The sequence below is a fragment of the Erythrolamprus reginae genome, chromosome 1 (genome assembly GCF_031021105.1).
Source record: "Erythrolamprus reginae isolate rEryReg1 chromosome 1, rEryReg1.hap1, whole genome shotgun sequence".
Taxonomy (NCBI): domain Eukaryota; kingdom Metazoa; phylum Chordata; class Lepidosauria; order Squamata; family Dipsadidae; genus Erythrolamprus; species Erythrolamprus reginae.
In genome coordinates this window covers 186,592,847-186,613,050 of record NC_091950.1, presented here as the reverse complement: position 1 = coordinate 186,613,050, position 20,204 = coordinate 186,592,847, and the positions used below count along the sequence as shown (strand labels likewise).

Below are 20,204 nucleotides of genomic sequence, written 5' to 3'. Positions count from 1 at the left end.
CCAAGCACCCACAGACCTTTAAAATAAAGCTTAAACCAATATAATTTTTAGTGTAAAAAACAAGAAAATATTGACAGAATTTAACCAAATAATTAGTGAATATTGCCAGAATTTGTTAACGAACAAATTGAAGACACTATTCTTTTTAATATGTTTGTGAGTGACATAGGGGAAGGTTTGGTAGGGAAGGTTTGCCTATTTGCCGATGACTCTAAAGTGTGCAATAGGGTTGATATTCCTGGAGGCATCTGTAATATGGTAAATGATTTAGCTTTACTAGATAAATGGTCAAAGCAATGGAAACTGCAGTTTAATGTTTCCAAATGTAAAATAATGCACTTGGGGAAAAAGAATCCTCAATCTGAGTATTGTATTGGCAGTTCTGTGTTAGCAAAAACTTCAGAAGAGAAGAATTTAGGGGTAGTGATTTCTGACAGTCTCAAAATGTGTGGTCGGGCGGTAGGAAAAGCAAGTAGGATGCTTGGCTGCATAGCTAGAGGTATAACAAGCAGGAAGAGGGAGATTGTGATCCCACTATATAGAGCGCTGGTGAGACCACATTTGGATGTATACGCTGCTGAAAGAACTGCACTTGAATGAAAAATTAGACTTCGCTGATTTTAGAGAAGCATCCAAATTTATTCACAGATTTAATTCTAAATTTTGTTACATAAATTAAAGCAATATAGAAGAATCTAAAATTTGTCTATATCTATGTAAATCTTTGTTCTTGCCCTTCTTTGTGCCTTTGTTAATATGTTGGCTGTTATTACCAAATTAACAGTATTGAATTATAGTAAGTTTGAAAATGCAGGAATACATTTAATATAAAATATAATAAAATAATAAAATATTTAGTTTATTCAAAGGATTAATTAAAATTTCAAGATTTTTTACAATATTTATCTATATGGCTTCAAACACATTTAACTTTTTTTTGGAATAACATTTAGGCTAGGGAAATGATTTAAAATTAATTATATTTTTTATAATTATAATTAATTATAATTAATTATATTTTGTATTATTTATTGATAATTGTTTATAAACTGTTGAAGTATTTATGAAATTGATAAAAAGTGTCCTGAAAAACAGTTCTTAAAAATAATTTCCAGGGAGAAAAATTGTATTTATAGTTGAGGTATATTTGAAATGTTATTGTGCAGGTGGAATAATTGTTTATCATTTCTGTCTTTTAGGTGAGTGCTTTTATGGATGGCTAGAACCTTTACTAGCCAGAATAGCTGAAAATTATACTTGTGTTGTAAGCCCTGATATTTCCTCTATTGACCTCAATTCTTTTGAGTTTAATAAACCTTCTCCTTATGGTCAAAACCACAACAGAGGAAATTTTGATTGGAGTTTATCCTTTGGCTGGGAATCTCTCCCACCTCATGAAAGCAAAGAAAGGAAAGATGAAACCTATCCTATTAAGTAAGCAATGAAACATGAGTTATTTGCTTTTATCAATAGTTTTTTTATGCTTGTTTAGTGAATAAAATGCAAAAGAACAAAAAGTTTCTACGTTTTTATATTATGCATTCGCCTATCCAGTTTTTGTCTTTTGAATATATTTGTTTGCATTCAAAGAAAGCCTGGTTCACTTAATGTGTGCAAAAATTAATAAAAAATAAGTTCTATCCACTCAACGTAAAAACTGAGTTGCTTCAAAGTGAGAAATATATGGCAAATAAATGAATAAATTAAAGACCGTTGCACAACTAAATAACTGCAATGCAATTTTTGAAAGAATTCCATGCTGGTTTGCCTAAGTGTAGAACAATCCCCCCTCCCCCCCAATTTTGTGAAGGAGATGGGAGAGATGTAATGTTTATTTATTTATTTATTTATTTATTTATTTATTTATTGGATTTATAAGCCTCACCATGACCTTTTTGTCTTTAAGGGGAGTGGTGAAGGTTTTGGACAAGGGTTTCTGTTAATGCACCCTACAACAATAAAGTAGAATGCTGGAATCTCTGAAAAGCTCTTTTCTGACACAGCTTGAAAGGTTGGCCTATCTCAAAAGGCTGACACCAAGAATCAATAGTTTGATTAACTGTTAATGGATTGTACATAGAGAAGAGTTGATTTTAGAATTTTTAGAATGTTGCAGTATATAGGGTACATATAATTCACAAATGAAGACAGATATACATGTCCCAGGAAAATATTGCAGGATCCAATCTGGGTCAGTCACAGGCACCAGAGGTTTAATCTTCCAAGCTTTTGTATTCATGCTGGAACCCATCCTCAGGGAAATTCTTTCTCGAGACTGCTGACTGACTGTTGTCTGGACGTATACTTAATTCATTTCAAAAGAGAAAATAGTGGGAGAGAGAGACGCCCAGATTGGATCAAAGATATAATCCACTTGAAATTTACATTAGATTTTATTTTATTTATTTGCAATCACTGACTTTTGAAAAGTCATGGATCATGTTGACTTTTCAGTGATTTAATTTTACAGTAGCAATATTACCATGTTATGCTGGAAGAATGTCAAATCAAATAAGATTATTTATCCTCAGATATCATTTTTAACCCCAGGAAAACTCCTTGTCTGTTTCTGATTTTCAAATAGATTACAGTATAAAGTTCAGACAGCAGTCAGTAATTTTCATAAATATATGTTCCTCTGCTGTTGATGTGTTGCTGTCGCTGACTGTGATATAGAATTATCTTTAGTCATGTCATTTCACTGGCATGCTGTTCTCTTAGAATAAATCCCACTGCTCTTTCACAATAATCCAAATTTTCTTCAAGAAACTGGGATATGACTGCAAAAGAGCAGAATTAGTAAGGTATTTCATTGTATGAGGGGTTTTATATTTGTGTAACATTGGATGTACAGTATTTGCTTGGTGGCGGTCGTTCAGACCTTTTTAGAAGAAAGATAAAGTTAAGGTCTTATATATAAACATTAATAATATGTTTCAGTTAGATGGGAGAAATTCCTGGTTTCAAAAAGTTTTCTCTCTCTTACTTTCTCTCCCGCTCTCTGGCAGAACACCAACTTTTGCAGGAGGTCTTTTTTCAATATCAAAGGACTATTTTTATAAAATTGGAAGCTATGATGAAGAAATGGAAATATGGGGAGGAGAAAATCTAGAAATGTCTTTCCGAGTAAGTTAATAGAGTATTCTCATGTCTCACGTGACTTACCTCCAGATAGATCAGATAAATTAACCTAACTATGTGATATTGATGGCCTAGAAAAGTAAAATGATGTGTAGATTTTAGAAGTGGTATCCATGGCATATTATTAATTCATGCTTAATTTTTTTAAAAAAAGCTACTTTATTTTAGTATTATCTGTGTCGCAGCACCACACTTTAAATCTTGTTACTACATGTTCCTTTAGCACTCTGACCTGATAGCAGCTACTAAAGGTTTTACTGAGTGCAGCTCTATATTTTTCAGGTGTGGCAGTGTGGGGGGCAGTTGGAAATTATACCTTGCTCAGTTGTGGGTCATGTGTTTCGCAGCAAGAGCCCCCATACCTTTCCAAAAGGGACTCAAGTGATTACCCGGAATCAGGTTCGCCTTGCAGAAGTATGGATGGATGAATATAAACATATATTTTATCGGAGAAACACAGAAGCAACAAAAATTGTTAAACAAGTAGGTGCCGATGGTGGTGGTATTAGAAATCAGTTGCTTCATTGAAATTCTTGGTGAGCAAAAATTATTATTTATTTAGGCACTATGTATGTGTATGATTTGCTTTTCTTGGCAAAATATTGAATCAAATAAATAGCCAGTTACAGTTTACTTAATATTTTGTAATGTCAGAACTGGCGTGATTGAGTTAGATCCATCTGTCTATCTATCCGACTGGAATTGGAGGAATCTTTTGGATGACTTTCATTAATTAAAATAAAAGAGCTGAGAAAACATGAATATGCTTTAAATAAATTAGAGCTCATCAATTGAATGAATATTCAAAAGCTAGTTCTAGAATTATGGTTTTTTTCTTCCTAGCATTCTTCGCACAAGTACGGGGTCTGCTTTTCTTGGATCAACTGACTGTTGATCCATTAGTTGTGACAAGAATTGATTAACTTATCACCCAAGCTTGATGTCATGGGTCAAGAGTGAGTGACTGGCCCAAATTCAATCAGCTGGCTTTCATGTCTAAGTTGAGACTAGAACTCATAATCTCCTGATTCTAGTTTGGTGCCTTTAAATTTACAGCATGTGTGCCTCTTGTCTATATGTAAGTAAGATTCTACATTTAGGCAAGGAAAACAAAGTGCACAGGTACATTTGTGGTACCTGTGGTACCTTGCTTAATAATGGTGACTGTGATCTTGGAGTCCTAGTGGACCATCAATTAAAAATGAGCTAGTAGTGTGCAGCAGCTGCTAAAAAAAGCCGACATAGTTCTAGGCTGCATTAACCCAGGGATAGAATCAAGATCACGTGAAGTGTTAATACCACTTTGTAATGCCTTGGTAATGCCACACTTGGAATATTGCATCCAATTTTGGTCACCTCGATGTAAAAAGGATGTTGAGACTCTAGAAAGAATGCAGAGAAGAGCAACAAAGTTGATTAGGGGACTGGAGGCTAAAACATATGAAGAAAGGTTGCTGGATATGTCTAGTTTAATTAATGTGATCATCATTAGCAACCTTCCCAGCTGACTTCAGACCATCAAAAGTCAATGGGAGAGGCCAGCTCTACTTAAAGACAGCATTATTCACTTAACTGCAGTGATTTGCTTAACAGCTGTGACAGAAAAGGTGGTAAAATTCATTTAATAGGTGCTTTGTTAGCAATGCAAATTCTTATCCCAATGGTGGTTGTAAGCCAAGAACTCCCTATAACTTTATTTAAGTTTTTCTTTTTATTGTTGTGTGAATACTTTTTTATGAAAGCTATGTCTTGAGAACTTAAGAATTTTTTAGAAGAAATGTAAACATTATAAATGTAATTATTTAAACTTAAAGATTTTATGTATTCCGTTCTTCTATCAGCCAGGAAAAAGTATATATTTCTATTTTCTGAGGACCCAGACTGAAACCCAGAATGGAAACCACTTACATCCTAGAGCAGTGATGGTGAACCTTTTTTCCCACGGGTGCCAAAAGTGCATGTGCGTGTACTATCACGCATGCCCAAGTGCCCACACCCATAATTCAATGCCTGGGGAGGGCAAAAACAGTTTCCCCCGCCTCCTGGGGACCCTCTGGAGGCTAGAAATGGCCTGTTTCCCAACTTCTGATGGGCCTGGTAGGTCTGTTTTTCACCCTCCCCAGGCTCTAGAGGCTTCCCTAGATCTTGGAGAGGGCAAAAGTACCCTCCACTATTCCCCTGAAGGCCCTCTGTAGGTCAAAAACACCCTCCTATAGCCTCCGTGTGAGATTAAAATCTACTGGCCAGCATGCACATGCAGGTTGGAGCTAAGCTAAGGCAATGGCTTGTGTGCTAGCAGATATGGCTACGCATGCCACCTGTGGCACCCGTGCCATAGGTTCTCCATCACTGTCCTAGACCTACTCTCTGCTGTCAGAGAACAGAATGTTTCAAGCAACATGGTCCAAATGTGGCCTAAATCAATGCTGCTTAGCTGAAGAGGGACAGATACTTTTCATTTACTTTACATTTACAACTAAGCTCCTCAAAACCTCTGCTGTCCAGTTTCCTGTAGCAAACAAAAATGTCATAGCAGAAACTGATCTTACAGAAACAGGGTGAGAAGGCAAGGAAAGGTTGCAATGAGAAGCATTGATGTGAAAATGGCAAAAAAGCAGCTCGGCACTAATATGGGAAATTGATAGGCAAATAAATAGCGTATTGGTTGACCTCCACTTTTTTATTGACTGGTTGGTTGGTTGGTTGATTGATTGATTTGATTTGATTTGTATGCCACCCCTCTCCGCAGACTCGGGGCGGCTCACAACAATAATAAAACAATGTATGACAAATCTAATATTTAAGTAACTAAAAACTCCTTATTAAAAAAGCAAAACATACACACAAACATACCATGCATAAATTGTATAGACCTGGGGGGAGGGGATATCTCAATTCCCCCATGCCTGACGACAGAGTTGGGTTTTAAGAAGTTTACGAAAGGCAAGGAGGGTGGGGGAACTGGTTCCAGAGGGTTGGGGCCGCCACAGAGAAGGCTCTTCCCCTGTTTAGTCGACGGGACCTGGAGAAGGCCAACTCTGTGGGACCTAACTGGTCGCTGGGATTCGTACCGCAGAAGGCGGTCCCGGAGGTATTCTGGTCCGATGCCATAAAGGGATAGCCATAAAGGGATAGTCATAACCAACAGATGCTGTTCTTCCTCAGGCCAAAGTTTCGCTGAGGCTGCACTGTGCTTTCAGGAACTACTAAAAACAGGCTGCATTTTTAAGGCACTGTGTTCAGCAGTTCTTTGAGTTGCAAGGTGAAAGCATCAGCCACCATTTAAGTAAGAGTTCATAATGCCGGTCAGCATTATGCCTGTTCGTAATTAGGAATTGTTCATAAGCTAGAGGTTCATAACCTGGAGACTTCCTGTAATACACTTATCAAGTGTACTGAGGTCACCCATTATCCTTTCTCCACTGAACTTTAAATATCAAAGACTTGCTCAAAGGTGAAACGAGGGAAGCTACAAAGATGGCTTAGCCAGAGCTTATTACTGCAACTGAAAATCTGAACAGCACTTTTTTGTAGTGTTATATCTCACTTCAAAAATTGTTTCACATTGATTGCCTTATCTTGCAGCAAAATGAGAGAGATGCTATTAGACACTATGAAAAAAGGGCAAATAAGCCATTTGTGGACATGGACATACAGACAGCAGTGGCCACCAGTAATCTGTATAGTAATACAAAGGTTATTCAGGAAGGAAGGTTACAAGGCACGTAGCTCTTGCTGGGAATGTTCACAGGGAAGTTGATATTACTATCGGGTGGCAGGAAGCCAGCGGAAGTGAACCTGCAGTGTCAGTGGTCAGTAGATCATCAACTGGCATTGTGTAATACGCTACCTGAGTGCTAAGGGCATGACCACTGCTGCGATGGGTGCCCAAGATGATTATTGAACAAAATCGACAGAGTCAATGCCACTTGAAAATTTCTTGACCGCTTTGAGATTGAAGGCGAGGCTTTTCTCAACTGTATAGTGACAGGAGATAAAACTTAGACTTATCACCATACTCCAAAGAGCAAATGTCAATCAATGCAGCAGCGCCATACCCATTCTCCTTCAGCCAAAAAATTCAAAATTCAGCAATCAGCAAGAAAAATCTTGGGCACTTATCGCACATAAATCTTGGGCACCCATTGCAGCAGCATTCATGTCCTTAGCATTCAGGTAGCATATTACAGCACACACTTCGCACTTGGAGGGAAACCGAATGAGGATGCTCATCTCTAACCTTCACCACAACGCCAGTCAATGATCTACCGATCACTGGCACTCCTCATTCACTTCCACTGGCTTCCCGCTACACGATAGTAATACCAACTTCCCCCACGAACATTCCCTGCGAGAGCTACGTGCCTTGTAACCTTACTTTCCAGATAACCTTCATAGATTTTCTGGTAAAGCAGCTAAAGCGTGGTAAAACCACCAGATACAGTCACATGTAACAAAAGCAATCAAGAGCATCAGGAAATGGTTGGCCTCAATTTTAACTTATTTTTTCTCTTTTATTAACCACACTGCACGTGTCCTCAAAGATTGGGAAGTGGCAGTATTAATCCCTACATTTTATAAAGTTGAAAAAAAGTTAATTCCAAACTATAAACCTATCAGCCTGCTGAGCATAGTCTGAAAATTTTATGCCAGACATCAGTATGGTTGAAATATTCTGGCAAAGCAGCAATTTGGTTTTCATCCTGGCTTTCTGTTTCCCAGCCTTTATATCAATCCATCTGGCAGAAAAATAAACCAAATTTATCTCTGTGCAACAGCAGTTGGTTTTAAATCTGACCTGATTTTAAGCTACAAATTGTTTTCAGTGACAATCAATCACTGGCTATTTCTCCTGATGTTGACACTGTATAAAAGTTCATATTTAAGGATCTTTTGAAATACACATTGCTAAGGAAATTACTATTTTCAGAGGTATTAGGTAGGGCTGCATCTTGGTTCCACTATTTTTAATTTATATATTCATTGCTCACCTAGATACTTAGACTATCGTCCACTGAAATTTACAAATAAACATCTTGGAATTATGTCCTTTTGTTTCTGTTGTAACAAATAACGTTTAGAGATCAGCAGTGATAAAATAAAATAAATAAAAAGCCTAGATTGTAGAAATTTGGTTGAAAGAATCACCGTTGAATGTCATTCCAGAATTGAAGTGTTTTGTTGCTATACTGTATGAGAAAGTAAGGGAAATAGTAATCTGTTTTGCTGTATTTTTCTTTCCTTTTAACAATGTGTCATGAGACTCAGTTACTTTCAGTTGTATAGTTATTTTTAGATGCTATAGTTTTCTCAAATTCTATTTCCCTCCGTATTTCTGTTCTGTCACAGGTTAGAAATAAGGATTATCTAAACAAGACAATGGGTAAATTTGTGATTTTTAATCAAGTTGTGATTAGGTAACAGTTTGCTTCCAACAAAACATGATTGTAAAAGTTAGAATAGTTATTCTTAGTATTTATTAAAATCCAAAACTTCTCTTCTCCAAATAATGAAATAAATTATTGTAAAAAAAACCTCTATTTCATCAGTTACATTGGTAGCAGCTTAGGTAATAGCAATACCTAATAATCACGGACAAAAGATACCAGCAAAACTGGAAACCGTGGGCTTAGTGCTGTTTTCAGTGTAAATCAAGAATGTCTTTGGGAATAAGGAAATGCATTTCTCTAAAATTTTAAACCATTAATATTTTGTAATTCCTAGAACTTTTAAATATAATCAATGTGGATTAGAGAAATTTTATCTTAGTTTATAAACTTATGAAGATATGTATACCAAGAAGTTCTGTGTCCCAGTTGTGAATGAGCTGTTATTTTTCAAATGAAAAGAGCTGTTCCCCCCCCCCCTCCAATTCAGCTAACTACATTTGTTCATGGAGAACATAATATGAGATTTTCAAATTGCAAAGAAGTAGCAAGATATAACAACATGTAAGAAGTTTCTCTGGGAGAATGCTCAACAAAAAACAAATGAAAAATGTTTAACTATATTTCCTATAAAACAAGTTTACGATATCTGAAAGTAAGTTGATAGAAATTGCCTGACTCCACTGCTACATGAGCTGCATTGGTTGCCAGTTTGCTTCCGAGCCCAATTCACAGTGTTGCTCATGACTTTTAAAGCCTTTTATGGCAGAGGTTCAGAATATCAGAGGACAGAATGGGACAACTGGGCCTCACTCCATCCCCACCTACCCCAGCTGACCCACCATGGCCACCGCTTCACAGTCAGTCCTGGCCACTTCACCCCTGCACAACTCGTCCCAGCGGATTCACCATGTGGGACAATTCATTGCTCAAGATAACTCCCTAAATGCCAGAGGGGAAGGCAAATGTCTTTCTTCTTCTTGTCTCTCCCTGTCTCTCGCTTCCTCTGTCCCTCCCTCCTTGATCCATCTTACCCTCCCCACAAATACCCCTTGAGCTCTGTGCATCCTCCCTCGTTGCACAAGCAGCACAACCCAGGAATTGGAATTAAAGGCCCCTTGGGGGCACTTGAGACTTCAAAGAATCGATCTTAAATGCCACATTGCTTTGTTCCAAAAAATTTATCTCTGGCCCTTTCTCATTAGCAACGAGGAAAGAGATGGTGTATGTGTGTGTGTATCAGTGTTGTTTCCTATCATTTTTTCCCCAGATATGTACAGAAAAAGAACCTTCTTCTCTAAGGGGACAGCTAGCTCTTGCCAAAACACTGCCCCTTTTTTATTTTCAATCTTTGCATATTTGTGACAATTTTTCTTTAATAGTCTTGCGGCTGTGGTCACCCACCTGAATTGTTTATAAAAACAATAAAGGTAGGAAATAAATAAATAAATAAATACATACATACATACATACATACATACATACATTTCTTTTAAGAAAAACAAACTAAGAGTAAGGCCCTGTTTCATGGCCCATCATGGTAAGAAGCCTGTTTTAGAAATCATGGTTTCCCAGCCTTGCAGCTCCTGGATCTATGGACTACAGTTCCCAGGATTCCATAGTTGGAATGGCCAATTGTAAGAATTCAGGGAGTTACTGGTTATTGTCAGAGTTATTAAGTATGATATTTATAGAAAGCAGGCCATCAAGACCATGACTTCTTCCTTCAAATATGGCAATGGTTATTGTAGTTTCTTCATTTATATCATTTTCTCCCTGTTTGGTCTTAGAAAGTATTTTTACATTTGTTTAACCAAATTAATTTACAAATCTCTCTCTTATTTTTTAAATGGGGAAGTATTTCTAATGAAATTCATTATTGTTTTCTGTATACTAATTATTTAGCGTTGTTTCAACAGAAAACATTTGGCAATCTCTCAAAAAGACATGAGTTAAGAAAACAATTACAGTGTAAAAGTTTTGCCTGGTACCTAAGCAATATTTTCCCTGAAGCATATGTACCAGATTTGCATCCTACATTACATGGATTTGTGAGTATTTATTTATTTACGCATATATTTTGTTGTTTTTGTATATAAATGTATATAAAAAGTACAGAATGATCTCTCTCTCTCTCAATCTCTCCCTCCCTCCCTCCCTCCCTCCGTGTGTGTGTGTGTGTGTGTGTGTGTGTAAGAGAGAGAGAGAGAGAACGAACTGGAGTTCTTGATGCTCTCTGAGCTTGTCTGCTTGCAGACACTTCATTCCCCAACTAAAAAACATCAGTGTAAATATAACATCATCACTCACTTGTATTGATTATAGTTAATGAAATGTCTACAAGGAAACAACTCAGCAAACACAAAGAATGTGACAGTTCAACCCTGATCTAAAGATACTCTCTTCTATTGGACAGATACACACACCACCCTATATATATGTGTGTGTGTGTGCGTGCGTGCGTCTATCTGTAATTTTTTAAGCTTAATAAGTTTACATGAAGTGCTTATATTTGCTTCTCCTTGGCTTGTCACCACAAGTGTGACTGGAGAAGTTGAGTCAGGTAACTTCTTCACAGCAACTGCCCACCTTCAAAGTGATTCACTCTGAGAATGGAAGAATTCACCCACAGAGCTCATGCTCATGGATTCTTCACTTCTCACAAATTTTCCTTCATGGAAGTGCCTCTTGATTATGCCACTGGCCATGTAACTGGGAACCGCATGCGGTTTGCAGATAATACTAACGTCTACCAGCATTATCAAGAAGATTCTCCACCAAGATTGTGGAACTGCTTTATGGCTCAAACACGCTCCTATATCTGCTTGTTTCAGTAGGCTATAGGCAGCACAATGAAGAGTGCCCTTTACTGGGTATATAAAAGACTCATGCAGAATATGTAAGTGAGATGAAGCATGTGGTGCAAGTGAGGAGACTCTTAGTCATCAGTTAAACAAATTGTTCCATAAGTGATCATCATTTGCTGTGCAGAAACCATATAAAGCCTTGTGACTAAGCTGAGATACTAGGAGAAGAAAAAACAAACAGGTATATTATGCAAATATTTTCTATGGGAGGAAGAAAGTTTTAATGGGAAGAAATTGATGATTATAGATTGTGAAATCCAATTTCCATTCATTCAAGATTTTGTCATTCTGAAATGCACCACCCACAGATAAAGGAAACCATCTGTGCATTGTAGTTAACCCTAGTCTCATGATTCCATTTCAACTTTCTATTTAGATAAAAAATGTTGGAAGAGGAGCATGTTTGGATGTTGGAGAAAATAATTTAGGTGGCAAGCCAATGATAATGTATACTTGTCATGGGCTCGGAGGAAACCAGGTAAAATTGCTTTATATAAAATTTATTTTATACACACACACACACACAATCCTGATAAGCACACAACTTTATGCTCTTGCTCTACTTTTCTAAACTTGTCATTGTCTGATTACCACAAGATCTATAAAAACAAGTATTTCCCAGTACCGTTAGTTTTCTTTTGAAACTGAACTACACTCTAGAATATTGGTCTTCAGTGCTCTTTCAAATCAAGTTCTCTGTTAACATAACACTCTTAGAATCTTTTGGGACACAGTAGAAAAGTTGGTGTAGAAAGGATTTCTTAGAGATAGGGAATAATTGTCAAATTAGTTAGTACGCATAATCGTTAAGCAATTACATTTTACCTACACAATAGCCTATAGTGGTACCTCGTCTTACAAACTTAATTCGTTCCGTGACAAGGTTCGTAAGAAGAAAAGTTCATAAGATGAAACAATGTTTCCCATAGGAATCAATGTAAAAGCGAATAATGCATGCAAGCCCATTAGGAAAATCCAAAACATTAAGGCTTTTTTTTTTAAAAAAAAAAGTGGCGGATGGACGAAGCTGAGGCAAACGGAGTGGGGGGAGGGACAGCGAGAGGTGGCAAGAGGTGGCAGTCCCAACAAAGCAAGGCGAAAAGAGCCTCTCTTGAGCTCCATGAGTCCCTGCCTCCCATTTCTGTCCACCCCACTCTGCTCATTTCCCCCACACCTTTCTCCTCTCTTGAGCTCCATGAGTCTTTGCCTCCTGTTTCTGTCCACCCCACTCTGCTCATTTCCCCCATACCTTTCTCCTCTCTTGAGCTCCATGGAAGGGAGGGCTTCTTTTCTCTTGGTCGCTGGGAGAGACTTACTCCCTCCTTGACAACCCTGCTTTGGCTTCTGCCCTCCTTGACAGCCCTGCTGCCTCGTTCTCCTTTTCCTCCCCTTCTTTTCTCCTCCTCCTTGTCCTCCTTTCTTCCTCCTCCTTCTCATCTTCCTTTCCTCCTCTTCCTCCCCCTCGTCCTCCTCCTTTCTTTCTCTTCCTCCTCCACCGGCATCCAAACGACTGCCCCCCTCTTCCTGTCCCTCTGCTGTCCCCCCCCCCTCAGGTCGCTCACTCGTTCACTGGCGTGCAGGGCTGGGAAGGCGATTGCTCTTCCCCAGCTGTGTCTTCTGGAGCGCCGTAGGGCAGACTGACACAGCTTGGGGAAGGAAGGAAGGGGCTTTAGAAGGGGGTGGAGGGGTTGGTTACGGGATTATTTTCCTCCTCTTCCTTCTCCTCATCCTCCCCTTCTCCTTCTCCTCTTCCTCCCCTTCCTCCTTTCTTTCTCTTCTTCCCTCACCGGCATCCAAATGACCGCCCCCCTGTCCTCCTGGATCTGTCCTTTCCACTGCCGGGATATCCCCTTTGCTTGCCTTAAATCCTGCTATTATAGTGCCTCCGAAGCCAAGGGAGGGAGGAAAAAGAGACTTGGCCATGCAGTTTGGAAGGGCGGAGTTTGTCGCTGGGATTCAAAGCAGTGCCGGAAAAAACGAAGGGAATCCCAGAAAGGGGAGGCTCAGGGAAATCCCAGCAATGCAAGAATGGGCGCTTCAGGTGGCAAAGGAAGTCCGGAGATGGGGATTCCCAGCGAGGGGAGGCTCAGGGAAATCCCAGTGCTTCAGGGCATCCCAGCGGCAGCTGCTCAGGTTCATACGGTGAAAATAGTTCAGAAGAAGAGGCAAAAAATTCTTAAGCATCGGGTTCGTATCAGAAAAAGTTTGTATGAAGAGGGGTTTGTAAGACAAGGTATCACTGTATTTGTATCCCTTACCAAATCGCCATCTACGGCTTAGTCCAATGTATTGCATTAACACCAGGTCACATCATGGTTAGTTCCTGATTTAGTGTGAACCAGAAAATTGAATTAGTTGAACTACAGTTCTTAACCATGGTAAAACATTGTTTAGATATTGTAATTAAATAACACAATAATGTTTTTAACACGTTTAAATAACAACAAACATGTTGAGATTCTGTTGTAGATTTTTTTAACGGCTATTGCTAAAGATGTAACACTGATGCGTATTGGGAGTCCCCATTTCTTTTTTGACTAGCAAAAAAGTCAAGAGAGTTTATCACCTGGGGAGTTCTAGAAATCCTTAGTTTCCCACAGAATACTTTTATGAACTAACAGCATCATTTTGTAATAATATTATGTCATGCCAGAAGAAATCAAAATGATAGGTGGCAATATTTGTTGACTACTATAAGTGTATTGCACTTATCCCAAAAATGGCAGCAAAGCACATACATACAAATAAAATATTTATTTATTCAATTTCTGTAGTGGACGTTTCAAACCATTTGACTCTTGGTGGCAAACAATATAACAATTAAAACACAAAAATAGTTACAAATTATACATATAGGCAGCTGAAAGTCATCTTCATAATTAGGAAACAGTTAACATTGCAACCAGGTAAGAAGGCCACTAATACTTTCAGGACCTCAGGCTCATAGCCAAATCTTTAAAGCTTTACAAAAGACCAAAAGTCTGGGGGCCATCCTGAGCTCCAAAGGGCAGGGGCTTCTGCTGAGAAGGCATGTCTCCTGGTCTTGCCATTCCGTGACTGATGGGACCCGCAGCATTCCCAGTCTGCTACACCGAATTGGACAGATAGAAAGTATTGGGAGAAGCCAATCTTTAAGGTAGCTTGGTCTGGTATACAGTACTACACTTCTCCCTTCAGGCAATTTCAGAGCCAGTGCATATCTTCTAATAATAGCGTTGATTCTGATTTATTTACATTTCTCCTTAACCATGTTACACTAGTTCCTTTTGTGCTTCTGTCTCTGCTTCAGCTCTTTGGCCTTTGTCTATTCTCTCTGTCCTGTCTTGTAAACTTGATAACCTTGACTCTTCCTTCCTTCCCTTTTTTTCCTTTTCTCTAGAAGTTTTTGCTGTCAAGGAGAGAGCCACTGTGTGATTGAGCAACCAGGCCCGAGTCATCTGTCCTGTCATACTTAAAAACCTCATGCTGGGAGGTCAGAGAGCTCTTCCTTGTAGTAAAAACCCTCTACTATTTTGCCTTTCTAGATGGGTGAATATCTAATGAGCATTCCTAGACACAGAGCCAGCTTTTGCTAAAAACTGAAGAGTCGTACATATGTTAAAATTCATGTGTCAATATGCTGCACCAATGAAAGAAATATTCCACTGCTGGAACATTGATTAGAATGTTCCTTATTATTCTATGAAAACATTTGCTAAATATCAAAGGAAAAGAAAAACTCTTCTAGCTTTGCTATTGATTGATACTTTCAATATGATTTCGGACTTTGGGCAAACCTAAGTCCTCCTTTTTTCGGAATTCAGTAGAATTAATAAATCTTACTTTCTGAAATTGCTGGAGTTTATCATTTTTAAAAGATGCTAATTATAGAATCATTAGATATTTCACCGACTTTCAAGCTAACTCTATTCTCTACAAATTAGTTTCTTGGGAGTATGCCATCAATACATACATAATTTTCCATAGTTTTCTGCTTTGTCTATCTTGAATTTTTTTTTATTAACATAGTCTTTTTAATGTAGAGGATGTACAGAATTATTAACATAATCTTTTTAACGTACAGGATGCAAGCCTTTCTCAGCTGGGGTTCCACAAGATTGAAAAATATTACACGATAATATATTGTTAAACACACCATTTAGTTCTAGTGCTTACAGTGGTGAGAATTTTTACAGGCAGTAACTCAGCTACCAGTCTGCCACTTTTTTGTTATGAATGTTGTGAAGCATACATTATATGGGTTAGAAGTGAATTGTATTTTGAGATTTTTCAGGGTAAAACGGTTGAGAAAGGCTGGATTATGTTACAAGCAGTTACCCTTTATATTTATCATTACTCTTTGGTGACATAAATACACTATTTATGTGCAAAATGCAATTTTGGAGTTTCTTTGGAAATTAAAACAATGACTTTGTACCATTATTTCTTTTGAGTAATGGCTGACATTTGTTTATACAGTATTTTGAGTACACTGCACACCATGAAATTAGACACAATATTCAGAAGGAGCTATGCCTACATAGTTCTCGAGGAGTGATACAACTTCATGAGTGCGGTTTCAAAGGAAAGACTAGCAGGGCTCCTGAAGAAGAGAAATGGGAACTTCGAAAGGTATTTTTTATCTACAAAATATGCTTGTTTAGTGCAAAACCTGCCAAACTAGCCTTCTCGAGGTGACTGCCTAAAATGATAGAGATGATTTAAGTAAGGATCAAATAGTGCACGCTTACTTTAGCATACCCTCTGCCATCAGACACAGTAGACTACAGAGGTGGGCAATGGTGGGATTCAAACATTTTTTCTACTGATTCTGTGGGCATGGCTTGGTGGGCATGATGTGGCTTGATGGGTGTGGCTTGGTGGGCATTGCAGGAGAAGGATACTGTAAAATCTCCATTCCCTCCCCACTCCAGGAGAAGATTACTGCAAAATCACAATTTCTCCTGATCAGGTGGGACTCAGGAGGCAGAGAGTAGATGGAGGGGGGGTCAGTCAGAGGTGATATTTAACGGTTCTCTGAACTACCCAAAATTTCCGCTACCGGTTCTCCAGAACTGATCTGAACTTGCTGAATCCCACCTCTGGAGGCGGACATCCTCCTTTCCCTCAAGGTTCACACCCACAACTTTCTCAACTTTCTTTCTTGTAAGCAAAACCTCACACAATCATAATGGATCTTTTCTTCTTGTTCATGTACTCATCCTTTCCCCTCCAACCTTGTCCAAGCTGAGAGTTGGTCTACCAGTTACAATCATGTGATTGTATTGCACTACATAGTGACAATGATCCCGGTTGCTGTCATAACTCCTGATGCCCAGGTCATTAAGTGGGAGTAGAGATGCCCTGGGGAGCCTGGTGTGCAGGTTGAACACGAGTTGGGTGTTGCTGCAGGTAAAGGAAGCCAGGAAAAGAGAGTGCATATGTGCTAGCCCCTGTAGGATATGGAAAGAATATGGTGCAGCTCAGGGGCTTTTTGGTGTGCTGTGGGTCTGAAAGAAGTCCCTTAGCCACAGCTGCTGTCTTTGGAGGCTCCAGCTGCCACAGCCCAGCAGTGCACTGAAAGGGGCTTCTCGGTCTGTTAGAGGTCTGCGGCTACAAGTCCCTGAACCACAGCACAAAGCCCAATCCTAGTCTGGATCAGTAGCTCAGCAAAGGGGCTTCTTGACATCTCACGAAGCTGCAGCTGCCCCAGTCTGCCTTACCAACCTGTGCTCTGAGGCCCCTGTCCACTCCTTGCTCTACTACCACAGCTGGTATTCATTGTCTTCTTAATCCTTCTGGCAAGGCAGCTGCAGGGAACTTGAGGCCATCTTCCCCAAGTCACATGAAGAAATTGCCACCCACAACCTGGGTAAGCATGTAGTCAGCAGCGGGAGTAGCAACAGCCAGAGCAAGAAGTCAGTGGGGCAGGGACTGTAGAGGGGAAATTGTAAGTGCAAGTGAGCTACCAAAGGCCTGAATTTTGATCACATGAGCAGAGGGCAGGACAATGGGTGTAACTTGGAGGACCCTTTGTTCAGTAGCACTTTGATTTCAGTCAGTTGCTGAACCAATGGTCATAAGCTGAGGACTATCCTTGCAGGCATGACAATAAAGTTCAAATTTCTAGTTAACTAATTTCCCAAAGTACTCGACATAAAAGTGAATTGTGGTGATAAACCATACATGCTTCTTTAATCTCTAGAGAAAATAGATTACAATTGGTATTTTTTATATTCTAGGATCAGTTGTTGTACAATGCAGCATCCAATATGTGCCTTACCGGAAACACAGAACATCCAAGTATGGCATCATGTAATCCCTCAGACTTATTTCAGAAATGGATTTTTGGCCATCAAAATTAGGTAATGATGGTGATAATGAAATCAACAAATTAGAATTGCAGGTAGTTCTTCCAAGATTTAACTGATTTAACTTACATTGAAAACATTTCCAAGGAGTTTCCCCCCCAACCTTGGCATAAATCTGAAGAACACGTTAGTTCCTTAACAGTTTAATATGTTTACAGAATATTGGAAATTGCATTTTCAGTATGCATTTTAACAAAATATCTATCTTTTGGATGTAATTTTCTACATCCTGATGATCAATGTATCTGTCATATGTTTTACACGGCAAAAGTCACAAATTCTTTTTTGTTAGTAACTAAACAAAATTGTCAATGAAGGTTAAAATATTTTGTATGTAGTAGTAGACAAAGAGTGCCTAATAGAAGTTGTTTATAGTTTTAAACTGTGATTATTTCCTTTTACTTTTCCTGTTCATTGCTTTAACTATTTAGCATGCTATAATCTATAATATTATTTGTTTAAAACATCACTCTTTCTGAAAAGGTTAAGTTATTTTTGGAGAGTTAGAAAGAAAAAAGTTCTGAATTTCGCTGTTGCCATTTCCCTGTGTCTTGTTCACTATGTTTGTAAGGGTTATATTCATTTATTTAAGATTCTAAAACCAATTATAAAAAGCTGAAGAAAAGTGTCTGGCACTTCTTTTGAAATTATACATTAACAATTTGATAATTATTTAGAAATGCATTCTTTCCGTAGTATGTATATGTATAAATTAAGTTTCTGTATTTGCAGTTTCTATTCCTACCTCTTTAATTCTCTTGTTGCATTAGATATGAACTTTACATGATAATAGGATAATATAAGAACATTGCAAGTCAAACAGTTTATTTCATCAGAAGGAGGGAGCACTTTTTATTTTAACTGAGCCACACAATATACAGTTATTTCAACATTCAAAAAATTATAACTAAATTTTGCAGGTTGTAACATATTCAGCTGCTCAATTGTTCTGCTATATGTGAGGGGCAAATTGCTGAGAAAAGGTAATTAAAAATTATACCAATTTTTTTTTAAAAAAAATCTGTTTGTGACTGATATCAAGATTATTGAAAAAACAAGGATAAACTAAGTTTTCCCCTGTCCCATATCTCCTCCTCAAGGAGTGCTTTTCCCAGGAATTGCAGCTTTTCCCAAGAGTCTGCCACTCTCATTGTCCTAGTAGTTGTTTAGGATGAGACACAGATGCTCATTAATGAAATGAAATTAGCTGTAACCAGATTCATAGTTGGTCGTTGCCAACCTTGTGTTTGTGTGAAAGCAGATAATGTGTTTTTACTTCAGCCAAAACACAGTTATATTTTCAGTTTCAGAAGAAAAAAATATTTTAACTACATTTTTAAAATAGATACGTGTACATTTCAAGAAAAAGTGTATATTGCAACTCTGCAAGTACAATAAAGAAGTTTACTGTTGAGATATAGTTTGCAGGAATACATTTTGCAGTTTGCCAAGCGTGTAAATGAGAGCCCTGTTCTTAGTTAAAAGTGTGTTTTATGGGTTTATTTTTATAGCTTGCCTTCTTGTTGGTTGCAGTGTTTCAGTCAGAAAATTTACAGCAACTACTATTTTCTCTTCTCCCACATTTGAAGTTCCAGAATTTTTCAACCAAAACCACAGACGGAGGCTATCGTTAGCCTTCATAGTATTTCATTGTGGCATTTTTATCATAACCCGAACCCTAACCAGAACAGGCTTTTTCTTCCGCTCCTGCCTTCTCAGTGGTTTTGTATCTGTCTAAATGTGAATTTAGCTCCAGGTTAGGGTGTTAATTCTTTTTTTGAACTCCTAACATTTTTCACTTTTGTGTAATATATTGTGCTGTTTTAATTCTGTTTTGTAACAATAATAAAAACAATTTTAATGTCAGTTAACTTTGGAATCGTGATTTCTTGTCTTTGTGTCTTTAATCTGAGTATCCCCAAATATTGAAAACAATGTAGTGCTCAAGGCACTTGAAAAGAGTATAACAAAAACTAATGGCAAAACATTAATAACCTGTGGCATCTAGTGCTGAGACCAATTCTAAGCTAATGTTCTGCAAGGTAAATTCAGATGCAGTTAAGATATTTTCACTGCATACTAAGTCAGAGAACAGGAGCAAGGAATGCCATTAAGAGCCTGGGTGGCACAGCAAGTAGAGTGCTATACTGCAGGCCACTGAAGCTGACTGCAGTATAGCACTCAGTATAGCATTGAAGTAGATCTGTAGGCCAGCGGTTCAAATCTCATCACCCGCTTAAGGTTGACTCAGCCTTCCATCCTTCCAAGGTGGGTAAAATGAGGATCGGGATTGTGGGGGCAATATACTGGCTCTGTTAAAAAGTGCTATTGCTAACATGTTGTAAGCCGCCCTGAGTCTAAGGAGAAGGCCGGCATAAAAATCGAATGAATGAATGAATGAATGAATGAATGAATGAATAAATAAATAAATAAATAAATAAATAAATAAATATCCCGAA

The 20,204-nt window shown here is 38.2% G+C and overlaps 1 protein-coding gene across 3 annotated transcripts in view; it reads left to right on the top strand.

Annotated features, from left to right (window-relative positions):
• The window catches only part of GALNT3 (polypeptide N-acetylgalactosaminyltransferase 3), a 37,424-nt gene extending 17,813 nt beyond the window's left edge, over positions 1 to 19,611 (top strand). For 2 of the 3 annotated variants that reach the window (XM_070731695.1, XM_070731696.1), the window contains 7 exons: positions 1,200 to 1,434; positions 3,009 to 3,126; positions 3,424 to 3,624; positions 10,448 to 10,579; positions 11,772 to 11,873; positions 15,854 to 16,006; positions 17,617 to 19,611. In XM_070731695.1, the coding sequence (XP_070587796.1) occupies positions 1,200 to 1,434; positions 3,009 to 3,126; positions 3,424 to 3,624; positions 10,448 to 10,579; positions 11,772 to 11,873; positions 15,854 to 16,006; positions 17,617 to 17,739 (1,064 nt within the window). In that variant the 3' untranslated portion in view covers positions 17,740 to 19,611. The remainder of the gene's footprint in view (positions 1 to 1,199; positions 1,435 to 3,008; positions 3,127 to 3,423; positions 3,625 to 10,447; positions 10,580 to 11,771; positions 11,874 to 15,853; positions 16,007 to 17,616) is intronic. The other variant, XM_070731697.1, reaches the window with a different exon arrangement.
• The last annotated feature ends 593 nt before the right edge of the window (positions 19,612 to 20,204 follow it).